Source organism: Varroa destructor, unplaced genomic scaffold, assembly GCF_002443255.2.
Source record: "Varroa destructor unplaced genomic scaffold, Vdes_3.0 BEIS01000001.1, whole genome shotgun sequence".
Taxonomy (NCBI): domain Eukaryota; kingdom Metazoa; phylum Arthropoda; class Arachnida; order Mesostigmata; family Varroidae; genus Varroa; species Varroa destructor.
In genome coordinates, this window is record NW_019211454.1 from 69,853,994 (window position 1) to 69,868,684 (window position 14,691).

The following is a 14,691-nucleotide window of genomic DNA, read 5'->3' on the forward strand; positions in this document are numbered from 1 at the left end:
CCGGAACGATCTGCAGTCGAGACGATTTATGGCCAACGAAGCTGCGGTAGCTGTAGCGCATAAAAGAAGGACTAGGCCCCGATAGTAACAGTAATAGCGGCAGACGTTTTCTCACGGGTGCGCGGACAGCTGCCATTCTCCATGAGCACTACAACGGCTAGGACGCTAAGCTGGTAACTATGGTCCGTAGCTCGAAGAGTCGTGAGTGAGTGAGTCTTTTATGGCGCGCGCCCTCTGGCGAGGCAGCTGAGGGGAGGCACGGTGTTTCGGCGCGACCAGAAAGCCGCCCAAACGAGGAAGCCATCAAGCCTTACGAGGGCTACCGCTACTAGCGTGGTAGCCTAGTTTGCAAGCGCCACCGATTCTGTCTGGCATCTCCAGTGATTCAGATACGGGTGCTGTGGGATCAGTTGGGTAAAGTGAGTGCACCATATCTTTATACTCTCCCTTTCGTGAATACGTTCTTCACGTATAACACCTGTTATTGGTACTGCTTTTTTGTTCAACTACGCCTCATGAGCTGTGTCCAAGTATACTGTGAAGTGAGAAAGCGGAATTGACAGCGTGTAACCGCCAGATGACGGGCCTGACTGTCCAGCTGTGCGGAGGACCGCCATGGGGATTCCGATTACACGGCGGTCGTGGCCAAAATTTACCCCTAACGGTCGCAAAGGTAAGAGTACAAAACCGTATGCGAGGAACGAAATTGCCCAAGTGAAATCGAATCATAGTTCTGCATGCATTCCTTATTGAGAAAGTTACCTCTCCTCCGTAAAATCACAGCCATGAAGATGATGACAACCCGTTACTCTGCGGAGTAACTGGCCCGCACTTAATCATATCGCTGCGGCACTGTCTCTCATCAATAGGTCTTAAGAACTACTGCGCATGATACAGGCCTACGGATCATACCGGTGCGGAAGTATCTGAAACTGGCTTAAAAATTAGTGGTCTGAATCTAGTTGAAGATCTTGATACCATCGGCTGTAGAACTACGATAGTTGTGCTCAAAAGAAAAGAAGAGCTGATAAGCCTCTTACCAGTAGCTAGGCAAGTATCGACAAAACGTTCCTATGATGCGAGGAGAATCGTACACATCGATACAAAAGAAGAATGAAACAATAGAAATAAATATGTGCCACGTTTCCGATGCTGCAACTGATAGATATCTCGGTAGAATCGCAACTGTTGCTGGTTACTATACACTCCTTTGATGATTTGAAATTTTAGGTTGATTAGGCTAAGGTAGTACACGGTAGAAGTAAGACGGTATGTTGTGCGTAGATCGATTTCATACGTCGATCTAATTAAACATTTTGAAAAGGATGAAAGATTTTGAGAATTTATCGCAGTAGAAGGTTATCTTTTGCCTTCGAGTCGGTAGACGACACATCGGTCAACAGGTTACTATTATACGCTGATAATTACTATATGATAATAACTATAAACCATAATATATTGAAAAGCCAATGCATGAACGATGACGACACTAACTTTCCAGAAGCTAGATAAGTTGTGGAGACTCAACGGAAGCTTTTTTAAAGACAACAGATATTCAGGGGGATGCTTTGCACGAACTTTTCTACTATTTGATATGATACAGAGGGGATACTATCGGAAGAATTCTACGAGTAAAGACTGTGCTAGGCAGTTTTCTATAAAGCAGATGTGGCACGTTACTACTTCCCATTCGTATCAATCCAATTCGATATATATATATATATATATCGTATATAAACTTTAAACAACCGATAAGCAATGGGTAGTGTTTCTATAGGTAGAAAATAGCGCCGTCTATTTAGGGAGACCGAATATGTGACCTATGTGAATTTGTATGCGTATGTTTAGCTAATTTATTGGATTGTACCAACGTATGAGTTTATGCAGAATCGATAGTTATAGCCGCCGATGTAACGTTATAGGAGAATTTGGCATTTTTATATCGGCATCAACGAAACGACAGCCTACGCACGAGTGGCATTTATTTTTGCTGCCTATTGCGTTATGCGAATTGCCTATAAATTAACACGTTTCAGTTAGTCTACATCGGGCTATAGCCCATTCACACGCGTCAAAACCTGTCTTCTGGTACGTTGCTCGCGTGTTGAAGGGGCAAATAAGGCATATTGAAGGTAGCGGACGCATTCTAAGCAAGTTTGTCATCTGATGGCCGCAAATATTTAAGGTCGTCTCTAGAAATGCCGCAAGCATAATGTTTGTTATGTTGATTATTTAAAGCCGTTAAACGCAGAGAAAGGTTTGTTTCTCCTCTTTGTTTTTAAAAATTGACTTGTCAGTGCTCTGTACGAGAGCGCTTGTTATATCCGTTCACTGGTCTCGGTCAAACCGGAAGGGCATTATAAACTCGGAGGCCAGCGCAACACTTCAGGCTCGTCGCAAACTCTCGTACGAAATATCTCAGCGCATGTTTCGTCTATGTATGAATCGTAACCTTGATTGTACATGCTGTCCTAGAATCAAACGGCAATCTACCGTACAGAATAAAATTTAATTTAGTCTCTTTTTTATTTATTTAAATTTAAGTTGGTCAACATAAGTATATCGCTTATGTCGAAGAGCTGTAGTTCACGAACTGTTCACAGGTTCCCGTTTTTCGTTAGCTTTAACAATCGTCACTTTTAATTTAATAGTCCTTTAAAGGAAATGAAAGAAAGAAAATTACATGTACAAGAAACTACCATGAAATAGATAACTTGAATTTCTAGACCATCGATTTGCTCGCTCTTGCATTGCTTGTACTAAGTTTTGCTCTAGCTAAAGTTTAGCAGTAAGCACAATCGTACTATAATATTAGGCAGATAAAAGCCAGTTTTATTAGAAAAACTAACGAAGGGATGGGGTTTGGAGTTCGGAAAAAGTATGTGCACGTGAATCACCCAGAGTTTTTCTATGGGAAAACTGCCGATAAACGCGTATCCATTATGCTAGTCAAAAGGATAGTGGCGGAAAGAAATTCCTACTGGAATACGGATCGGAAACGCTCAGCGTCCAATGTATGTGCTATGGCGTTGAGCGGCAGCCCAACGGCTGAGCAGTGCCTCTATCTGCATAAACATGACACAGCAAATAGAAAAACAAGGCATGTTGTAACTGATAGCGTGTACTAACCATCCACTCCCAACAGTAAATGTCGTTCACGTACACTGCGATTTTTTCTCTGATGGCGTCCCTGGTAACTTCAGTGTAAATATCTGGACGCTTCTTACTCGCGGAGCTGCTAAGCGCCAATTTGGGATGCCGGGATAGATCATCGAATTGAAAATGGCTATACTTTTAAGACTGGCCATTCTATAAGGGATATGTTATATTAAAGGAAAAAAAAAAACATTTGAGATGTTTTTGATAAGAAATTTTAATTTTTGATGAGAAATCCGCCAAAGGAGCGGATGCTCGATTCGCTTCCAGAGATTCCGCTGGATTTATATACATATATATAATGTGACAGTTCTATAGCTCTAGGTGACATTTTTCGTTCTTATAACTTTGGTCTAGGCTAAATGCATATATTTTGCTGGTTAACTGAGGAATTAAGAGTACACTCTTGGACATTTCATTTTTATCGGTGGGATATTGTTCGTTGTCTCATATTTTCTATCACACTAGCTATCCGAAGCGCTGCTTAACCGCACAACCGTACGTAACGATTCAAAACATGTGTTTGTTTAGATTCAAAACATGTGTTTGTTCCACTTCGAAAATCTGTTTTTCACTTTTGCGATCTGGCTGATCTTTTTACTAAGAGTTGTAGATATAATTCAATTTCGTATCGATAGTAGAACCATTCATTGATAGTTGCTTTCAGGCTAGTCTCCATCGGCAGGCAGGCTTGAAGTGGTAACAGGAGGCCAGGTAGGACCGAATGCGATTTCTTTTAAGCTCAGTATTTTCTACCTATTAAACAATAAATCATAGAGCAAATGGTCGTCTCTGGAGGTAACGTCTAATGGATAATAGACTCTTGCGGTCTGAGGTCGGATCTACCTCTATTCACTAACTACGCTGCTTAATAATGATAACAATGCGAAGTTTCTTCCCCAGGTATTCCTAAAAGCAATAATCCACAAAGTGCCTAGTAATCGATTTACCACGCAATACAAAGCACGCAATGAAACTCAAATTTGTAAACCACTTGCATTTTTCGACTATTAATAACTCACCGCTAGTCGCTTACCTGAAACCCTAGTGACGGGATCTGACTATTCTAGGTAAAGTGAAATTGCAAAAATTCTAAAAACACAAAAAAAGCCTTCCCAAATGTTGCACTGTTAAAAAAAATAGCAACTGAATGAAATAGGAAATCTACAGCGTTCCAATAGAGGTTTACAATAAACATAGAGGACAACGAACTGATATAATCAATGTCAAAACAAATTAAAAATCAATATATTTAAAATAAAAATTAAATTACAACTAAATTGCATTTAAAATATAGAAGAATTGTCCGATGAGTACCCCCTTGCAAATCAGATATTAATAGAAAAGCGAATTGCGGTTTTAGGGGGCAAACGTACTAATGACCTAAAATCACTTACAAGACATTTCTAGGGTGACGCGTATAATACCGTTTATGATTTACCCCTGAAGAAAAACAATAATTATCATTTGATTCTCTGCATGTTTTTATGCAAGTACATATTTTTGTTTGCAAGTACAAGTTTTGTTGAGATGGTCCTGTCTAGAAAACTTACCGTTCATAGCAATTCGGTATTTTTTTTTGCAACAAAAAGACCCATTTAAGCGAGAAATAACTAGGGTAGATTGATATCAACATTTTCAGTTTGTACGCATGTAATGTACGGTCATTTAATGATTATTTAGTATGTTATTGAAAGAATAATAGACCTCGTCGGATAACCGATATTCTAGACACGTAAATGAATCGTTTGTGTGCATGGCCGAGCAGCCCACGTAGTCGAGTTCGACAACCTTTACTATTATCATGGTTAATTCTGCCGTATTCTAGGTGCGTCGCAAGAGTAAATCATTCGGCCATCTTCTTGAGGGAGACAAAATTTCCCGAATCGGGGGACGCAGCGTAGACGGACTGAGCCACGACGAAGCAATGGCGCTAGTCGACTCGCATCAGGACAAACTTGACATTGAAATCATACGGTACGTGAGGTATTCAAGCAGGTTTTGCATTAGCGAGTTTACAGGTATGGGTAGTATTGTGGGGCTTGAACCAGCGACGTCGTGTTTTTCGGTCCGAGACCCGAGTAGAAAAATTTCTTAAAACCCGAAATTCGCCCATAACTATTTTTGTAGCTTCTTATGTTAATGGCCAACACTCAATTCGAAATGCTATCCTTTACGAACCTTGGAAAAATGTCATCGATTAACAAGTTGTTCGTTTTGACTCGTTTCAACATATTCAGAGAAAATCCTATCATTTGTCCAAGCTGACAAGATTATTCCATATGGATGATGTAACAAATTGGCCTGTGATTAATCCACTGAGTGACAATGAGAGAAGCACGGACGAGTATTGTTTCTATGTGACGCAAACGACGCGTAAGGATTGAGCAGGCCCCGTTCTTGTAAAGACGACGTCTTGAAGAATTTTATTATCATAAGCATGCAGTATGGCTCAGATGCGGTTTGCAGCCTTTAAACGGTAAAGAAGCTGGCCTGAGTAGCGAATGTTACAAATATTTTCTGGTCCTTAAGCTCTTTCTATTTTCACTTATTCGAGTCGCAGATATAAAGATGTAGGCCACAAACATTAACAATATATGTCCTAGATGAATGCAGTCCAAATCTGTGCATAAGGGCCTGTTTGAGGCCGAATATGTCGCAGTTCATCAGTAGAGGTCCACTTATTAGCAGCATTTTGATGCTGCTAATAAGTGGACCTCTACTGATGCAAATCAAAATTAGACGAACAAAGTCAGATGAACAACAACTTTCGAGATCGAAGCAGGTTCTACATTTGAGGCTCTACTCTCTCGTCCGCCCGCGAATGTCATGAAGCCTAAGGCTCGATGAACGTGAAGTTTCTGCTGTAGAGAGCAGGGCCATTTAAAAAGTAATTGCCAGATAGCTCACCTTCATCGGAGCGTAATTTATATAAACGGGTCCGTCGACAACCCGTGTGTACAGATGGGTGATAACTCCAGTGTAGCAGTAGTCGCAATACTTGACTTTGGGACAAATGGAAACGCCAGCTCTCCACCGTTGATGTATGAACTACGCTCCCCGGATACCGCATCACCCTTAAAAGGAGTATACACCTTTACGATGCTCAGTGCACCCCACTGATATTTCTAAAAGTGGTTAATGTCGCTGAGGACGATGGGGTGCCGTTTTTCATCGCCAGCAGCTTCACGAAGGACCCGGTCCTATGCAAGCAGTTTTTGACGAGGAGGTAATCACTGCTATGGCGTCTTTAGAATACATTACAACACACCTAGTGCGTGGCAATTTAAACGAACCACTCCGAAACTTAGTGCAGCGAAACGGGGTCTCAAGCTGTTCCCTGACAGGTTTGCATGCGTTACCGTGCAGCCTTATGAGTACAGATGCACGGAACCAGAGTCAAATGCTATTTGCGAAATTAGAAGACCTCCCCATTAGACCACATTGGGCAAACGAACAAGTATAACGAGCCTGAAGACCATGGGGCTGGCACCAATGAACAGTGTTTCTTTTATACTTTCAGTTACAACGGATGTCTTAGTGTAGGCGTGAAGTTGACAGCGAAGAAATGCAAGTACTTCAAAGTTACTCACGGGTCACTACAGCTATTTATCCGCGCATCCATGTCGATCTGGATCAGCACACGATCCCGACCGGCGATTCACCTCCAATACACTCCCAGTCACATCGAGTTTTACCGGCGCAGAGGCAAGTCAAATATGTTGCGCAATGGCATTTTTGAGCCCTCACCCAGCCCGTGGTCCTCGTGTGTAGTTTTGTGAAGAAAAAGAAGCAGATGAGGTGGTACATCTCTGCGGCGACTATCGGAGGCTAAACTCTACCACGAAGCTAGATCTGTATCTACTGTTCTGGATTGACTTCGTTGACAAAGCTCTCGCTTATGCTCACTACTTTGGTGCCCTGAACCTGATATTGGTAGGTTAGCATGCACTTGAAGGACAAGCAGAATACGTTTTGTGCACCTAGAGGCTCCAGTTCAAGCGGATCTCATTCGGACTCGCGAATGTTCCCAAGCGTATGTCCTTAGGTCTCGGCTGCCTACCCAAGGGCTTCTTGGGTATTTCGGGGGCTGTTACAATGCAAGATCGTAGAGGAGCCTGTCTTGTGGGACGTTCGGCAGGATTTGAAAGTTGAGAATGAAGTTACATACAGATGCTAGTGGAACCATGCTACGGGCTGTCCTGCGGCGCGAGTGGGCTGTCGTCTTGGCTAGCCGTCGTGAAGGGGACGCAAGCGACCTCCGACGAAACCTCCCATTGGACACGTTAAGCTGTCAAATACCATGCTGTAACTGGCCCGTCGAGCGTGTGATTCAAACGGTCACGCAAAGCCTGGGGGCTCCGATAAAAGAATATGGCGCTTGTTCTAAAAACTGTTCCCCTGGAGAGCATTTTCGCTCGATACATCCACAAGCTAAAACTTTGCCAGGACGCCATTTGAATCACTTTTCGGTTGCCGGGCTGTATTGCGCGGAGAGCGTTTTTGATGTGAGAACGCCGGAAGGCAGGATGCGGCGGAACTGCGCTCGAACGCGTATAGAGCACTCCGGAACCGGCAACGGCACATGATATGCGGTTTGAACGGAGACAGTCTGGTTTGCAGGAGTCTGAAACCGATGCGAAGGTAGTGGCGAAGGTCGAAACAGGCAACGCCAATACTTTCCAGGAAGTTCCAGCTGCGCTACCACGGGCCATTTATTATCGGTGGTCGAGTGGTTCCTCACAGCTATCGGGTTACGATGCCCCACAGCCCCCCAGCTGACCGTGAACGGAAAGGGTATGCGGTGGTATGTACTACTAATAGCGCGTACGAACGTAAGGGTGATAATTTTTAGGTGAAGTTTTAGACCCAAAATTTCTAGGCCCTAATCTGTATAGAAGGGGCTGCTTGAAGCCAAATAAATCGCAGCTCATCAATAGCAGCTTTCGCATTCAGAGCACAGCAAAGAGTGCAAATGGGGAGAGCCCAGAATATAATGGGCAGCCGTTCGAGTTCATTGCTGGCAGCAGTCCCGAGAACGAAAACTACTCTCATTTATATATATGTGGTATGCGCTTTGTTGTTTGTCTCTTCGTCGGGTTTAGCTCATATTTTGTAAGCTTACACACATACCTCACCTTAACTCTAAGCTGAGGTATATGTGAAGCCTAGAATCATACATTAGTTTCGCACTTATCACATTTAAAGATTCATGCACCATTTATTTAAAGTCAATTAATAGCATCATGGGCATTCAATGAGAGTAACAGTTAGCATTTTGTCGTACTTACAGCTACAAATACAGCGACTTTAAGGAACAAAATGTACCTTTTTAAGGCTGTACAATCCGTTTCACATCTGTATTGTTTCGTTGTTTATGTAGCAAACGTATAATGAAGAATCCATTGCATTACAAGATGAAGATACGTAATTATTGGTACACATGATAATGACGCGAAAGTTGAGCGAGAGCAAGTCTTTTTTCACTGTTAGTATTTCTAAATGGTTAGGTCAATCGGTCTAACGATGCAACAACTTAATGTGAGAATGACGCCATTACCCTATCAAAATTTATGGTCAACATTTTTCTTCGAAATTTGGACACTGCCCTGTATTTCCATATAGAGGTAGCGTGGACATTGTTTAACTGTGAAAGGTCTTTCTTCCATAGACGTTAGGGTGAACAAGTAGCCTACATAGATATAAGGCTCCGACCGTTTGTTCTTTGCACAAACTTCGTTTTTGATTGCTCAAAGGGATCGCAACAAGAAAAAAATATTAAGGCACTTGATATAGACTATTTCTAAATAAAAAATTCTGTCTTTTTTCGACATTGCGAAAAATCATTACGGACCTAAGGTTTAGCAAGGACTTCACAAAAGCATTACACAATTTTTGCAATGCTTAATGAGGCGTACGAAACATAATAAGGTATAGTCTTTCCTGTGTTGCAAAAGTCAGTGATGTGGACCTTAAAACCTATGTTTTATAACATGTTAAACTTTGTCTATTATGCATTTGAATGTAAGCTCTTTTGAAGCAATCGACTATTAACATTTGTTTTAAAAAATTGATTTTTCTAAAATAATTTTAGATTTCTTTAGGTGTTATTAGTAAATATTTATAATAAGTTCAAGTCAAAATAACAAAGTCCTGAACTGTTTATTTCGTAAATGCAGTGACGTAGTTAAGAAAAATCTTAAACCCTCAATCTTTTTGGCATGTACGGTACGCTCACTAATTTAAGTTGATCTTAATCTTTGTATCACATTCTCGGATTAATTGTATAAATTAAACGGGCACTTGGCGCAGAGGCTACCGGTAACTAAAATTTGATAAATCTACTCCGCGATTTTTTTATATATAATCAAACATAGAGCCTTACTTTACTTGGGTTTCCTTATAGTAGAACCTTAGTTCCTTTAGTTTGTCCTTTACAATAAAGGCCCTTTAATGCTACCGCATGCATCAAGTACCTTTCACTGCCAGCTACTAAATTCACTGTTAAGTACATTAAAGGCTACCATCTTTTTATATATAGAGAAAAGAAAAATGGCCACATTCGCAGCTGGTTATCAAGAGGCATTCTAGGAAAAACATTTCCACCTGGTAGCGTCTTTTTGTTAGATTCGATGCCAAACTGTTTTAGCTGCTACCAAGCCTTTGTGATGTAAGCGGAGGGTTCTCTATAAACATATAAAGTTGGGATTACTCCCTTTCGGCGATTAAGCTAGAGTGAGGTCCTATGCACCTCAAACACCATTGGTCATTGTTTGCAGTTTTACGGCTTCAGCAGATTTCGCTCACGCTATCGTTGCGTTTATTAGCTGAATTCTCTCAGTCAAAGGGTTTGTAGTGGAACCGATTTGACCTAGTCGATCGTCTGGGCTACTCTATGGACCACTCTGCTGCTAAAATGTAGTTTGAGCTCGGTCGATTAGAGCCTCTTCTCATTCGCCGAGTCACATTTGCGAGCACGACTAGCGGCCATACATGCAGTGAGCACCAGATACGATGGTGGCCGTTTATACAAAACCTACAGTGGTCCAAAAGAGCCCAGTTCAAGGTAAAACCCACTCAACGGGTCCCACTGAGCTTTCCGAGCTCGATTTCAATCCGTCTGACCACTGCCAATGCCGTAATTGTTCGCCTTAGAAGTTGCGAATTTATAAGTTCACTTGATGAACAGTAAGAAGCATCCCAGCGAGGGATTGGTTTCCTAATCAGATGCCTTCTCAACTGATAATCAATAACTAATAATGCCGATCTGGCGTGTACTGTTAGCTGTCTGTGAGACTTAAATCGCATCAGCATAATGCTAGTTGAGTAGAACTATTCCAGTAGAAAATTGTGAAATAATCTAATAATACTAATATTATTATTATTATTATTATTATCTATATGGACTACAGGCGTCGTGATTCTATTTCCGGTAGTGCCGGCGATTCCTGCGAAGTTCCTTCTGTTTCATTATCCACCAAAACATCAGCCATGCCGATTGTCGCCAATCCCGATGAAACCGGATCCACACATACACCGGTTGGTGGCAAAGATCTTACTGGGGCCCAAGTTCTGGAAAGTGAATTGGGTTCGTCAGTGGGTAGTAAATGTGATTCGATGCAGCCGACCTCACAAATTACCGGAAACAGCTCACAGACACTTGACGCATCGCATTTAACTAGCCCCGGTGAATCAACGAGATTCGCAGATCGTCCCCATCTTATTGACGCAAACACGGGCCACGAAAACGAAACAAGAACCCACGCGAGTGAAACGCAAAATAGAGAAACGACCACCAATTCATCAACCACTGTCAACATTTCCGGAGCTAAATTCGATCTCGGTGAGTTACTTATTATAATATGTAGTTCGCAAAAAAACCTCTACCTCCGATTACTTTATGTTATACGTTTGCTCACGGATTTGACATGAGCGTATGAAAGTAACCCATCGCTACCATCTCAAAATCAGTCCTTTAACCATTCGGTTTAGGCGCTGCTTTTAATTGTTCGCATAGAGACTCATCGAATATATAACTTGACATTGTATCTGACCTGGACACCTGATTGAAAAGCTGTAATCAATGTCCGTCGGCCCTGCCTAACTCGATTTTGATCTCGGCCTTCGGCCACGAAAGGCTCGGGTTTTACTGTGCCGGCATCAATTGGTTCCGGTAGCAAGTTCCCTGCAGGATCCAGCTTGGCTAATCCATTTGCTGGCGTTGAGCAAATCCTAGAAAGTGAAAGCAAATCGTCTAAGGAGCAGATACCCGGAGGGGAGCTAAATCGCCTTGAAACGCGCGAGACAAAAATTACCGGAGATGGGGCTTATGTACAGAGCCACACGCTTGCCGAACACAAGGTAAGTAAGTCATTGCTTCTAGTTTTTGATGATACTTAACATCAGCTGGCAGGCTTATTCACTTCACTATCAGTAGTAGAACCGTAACTGACGATTCATACTGATACCAAAACTACTATGTACAATAAAGGTTAAGCCTATTCAGCCGCTATGGCCTTAACAGTAGTACAACGGCAAAGCGCAGAATTGCCCTTAACTACAACAATACGATTCATTTGCCACAGGGGACAATTTCTAGTGTTATAGCTATGATATATTTCTGTTAAATTGAGCTTCAATTTCTATTTTGACAATGTTCATTTTCAGAAATTCAAGCTCGATACACTGAGACATGTCTGCATAATATTTCGTTTGCCACTAGATGTTTTTTAAAAATAACAGGATTAAGTAGCACAAAAACAGGGATTTCAACAGTTGTCTGGATAGGTACGTGAGTAGTGTCTTCTGTTATCTGTATCATGGAAGCTATATCAGTGGCTATTGCACGTTCAGCCATAAAAGCCCTTATAGGCCATTTCTATTTTCCAGTAAAGGTCAAGGAGGCCTTCAAAGGTCAGAGGCAATGTTTGACAGGCTTGCTTTAACACGATGTTCGGGTTATGGTCCTGTCAACTTCTCAGGCTAGCTGAATTATAATAGCAAACGTTCAAAACTAGGAAAAAAGAACTCGATCTCCACAAAGTAGAAGCAATACAAGTGTATTTAACGCGTTCATCTTGCGCGAGCTCAAACCTACTCGAGGGCATAGACCGGAAGTACAAATGGCAAGAGCTTATGTAATGCGCTAATGGTTGCGTATAGTATATGTGTGATATTTTCATAGTTACATTATCGTACAATTGAACTGGAAACTTCGAAGGAAAGAAAAGCGTCAAACCTAATGCACAGATCTATTTGGTGGCGTTTCTGGACGATGACTTACGTCGCGCATATGATAAGAAGTGACGCTTAGCAAAAATGCCTTAAATACCGGCGATACCAGTAACGCTTAGCGTTTAACGAATAAAAACAAAAACAATCTGTTTCTAACAAATTCTAATAACACCAGATATCTGTCAGCTGCATATATCGATGCAACAACGAAGTTTCGCACATTTTTATGTCGGTATTAGTTCAGCACGAGGCAGGCGACCCCTAGCTGGTTTTCAGTTAATCATATATTGCTGCGCAGCTTCTGACAGCCGATTACTGATCGTTCAGTCGACTGATCTTTTTTTGTACGACGGCATTCTTGATGACGAGAAGTGGCTGGGATTCTTATTGGTATTAAATATAATGGATGTGTTGGCATAATAAGTGCGTGTTAATTAGAACGTGTTCTTTGTCCTAACATGTCAGAGGTCTACGGAATAGACGAGCAGCTAGAAAGTAGTATGATAGTCTGGCTCAAAAGCAAATGATTGATTGCCAAGCTGATTTTTCCGTCATATGAAAAGCAACGCAGATCGTTGATGTAAATGACAGTACAACTGGAAATATCGTTTTCGCGGTTACATACTAGAACGTCGATACGGCGGTCGTTACACTGTGAGGTTAGCTCCGAAGGTTTTCGAGTTTATTAGACCTGCGTTAATTAAATTAGTAATTAACATTAGAAACGTTCATTTCACATGCTCTCGTGACAAAGTCTATAGAAATTGCTACCTTAAACGGCCTCCAACAAAAAGATCCCATGTCGATTTTATCCTACTTGACATGGCCACAACGATGGAGAGTCGCGATGCTGATGCGTTCGACTTCACCACAGATGCGCCACAATGTGCCGAATACAGGAGCGTTCAAACGTATTAGCACGCGCGAACGTGGGCAAGTTTGCAACAAAGGGTTGAACTTGCGATACTCGTCGTTGCCATCAATAGGCAAAGTCTGATTCACCGAAAAAATAGCGAACGCCACCCGTGTGTTGGCGACAGCAAAACGCAAGTTAAGCAAAGTAACTTAAGACCAGTCGTTGTTCAGTAAAGTGTAAAACAACGATCCAACACGGTTTGTCAACTACGTCCTCAAAATAATAAGGAGTTCATAGTAATAGTAAGCAACACATCTACCTTTTCTAAATATGTTGTAGTGAATATAGTTTTTTTTATCTACGATTATGTATACGTACAAAGAAAAAGAGATAGTTTCAAACAGACCGAGAAAGTGACCGAGGGTTTACACAGTGTGAGATTTGCTTGAAGATATAAACAGTTTACGAAGAAAGACAGATACGTCTTTTCTATCGATAGAGAGTAGGCAATGACCACGGGGTTTGCGAGGTGATGCTGTAGGGCTTGTTTTGCTACCTGGGCTTATATGTCAGTGTAAAAATATATGCACCGTAAATAAATGAAGACTTCTACGAAAATTATGCTGAAGATCAGCTCCCTTTGGTTCCGTAAGTTATAAATTGAAACATTTCAAAATTGTTTAAAAATCTCTAAGATTTTAAGGAAGAAGCTTTGTTTACCCGATAGCATATTTCTCCATGTAGCGAGATGTAACAGGTTGTTTGGACATGTTTCCGGGTAAATTTGTGTCGAATATCTGTCGTCCCGAAAAGTATCTTTCACAGCGGTTTTTGACTGAAATTCAGCCAATTAAGAACGACATATTTCACTTCTATCAATAGAATATCAACTTAGTATTAGAAAACTACACACTTAACTTGGGCTTATGGTTAATTCGAAAATATCTTCACGCAAGCTATCGACTTATTTCTACTCCCTTATTAATATGTTCGTATTTTTATCGTATTTATGATGATAGCGACATATTAAATGATCGTACCTTCTTGCGAGGCATAGGCCTACTCGGGCTTTAAACAGCTAACCCATATATAGGTCCATCTGTCCAAGAACTGATCAGTTCTCAGTAGCTCAACCTTTAGCGCCTGTGGCCTGCTGTAGCAGTTGTGTATTCGTATAAGATTAATTCTATTCATAGTAAAGCGCGCAAAATTTCTAACCAGCTTTCGTTCAAAGAGTTTACCCTATGCTACCGTTGACTTTCGAGCGTCTACCGATTTTAGATTCCTAACTTCAAATGATAGTAGCATACGTATGTAAACTAAAGGGAAATGTTTACTTGCAAGAACAAATATGTAGACTATCTTCAGTAGTTTGTCTATTGTAGAAATTGAGGCCCAGATGTAACGATGTTTTGCACCGAGATGTGATGATGTGTTGCGAGGTT

The 14,691-nt window shown here is 41.5% G+C and overlaps 1 protein-coding gene across 4 annotated transcripts in view; it reads left to right on the forward strand.

Annotated features, from left to right (window-relative positions):
• The window catches only part of LOC111249167 (uncharacterized), a 32,638-nt gene continuing 17,947 nt past the window's right edge, over positions 1 to 14,691 (forward strand). The window contains exons 1-4 of one of the 4 annotated variants that reach the window (XM_086976973.1): positions 1 to 673; positions 4,985 to 5,133; positions 10,569 to 10,999; positions 11,294 to 11,517. In XM_086976973.1, coding sequence (XP_086833099.1) covers positions 578 to 673; positions 4,985 to 5,133; positions 10,569 to 10,999; positions 11,294 to 11,517 — 900 coding nt within the window. In that variant the 5' untranslated portion in view covers positions 1 to 577. Of the gene's footprint in view, positions 674 to 4,984; positions 5,134 to 10,065; positions 10,223 to 10,568; positions 11,000 to 11,293; positions 11,518 to 14,691 lie in introns of those variants that run through there. The other 3 variants (XM_086976972.1, XM_022802680.2, XM_086976974.1) reach the window with 3 other exon arrangements.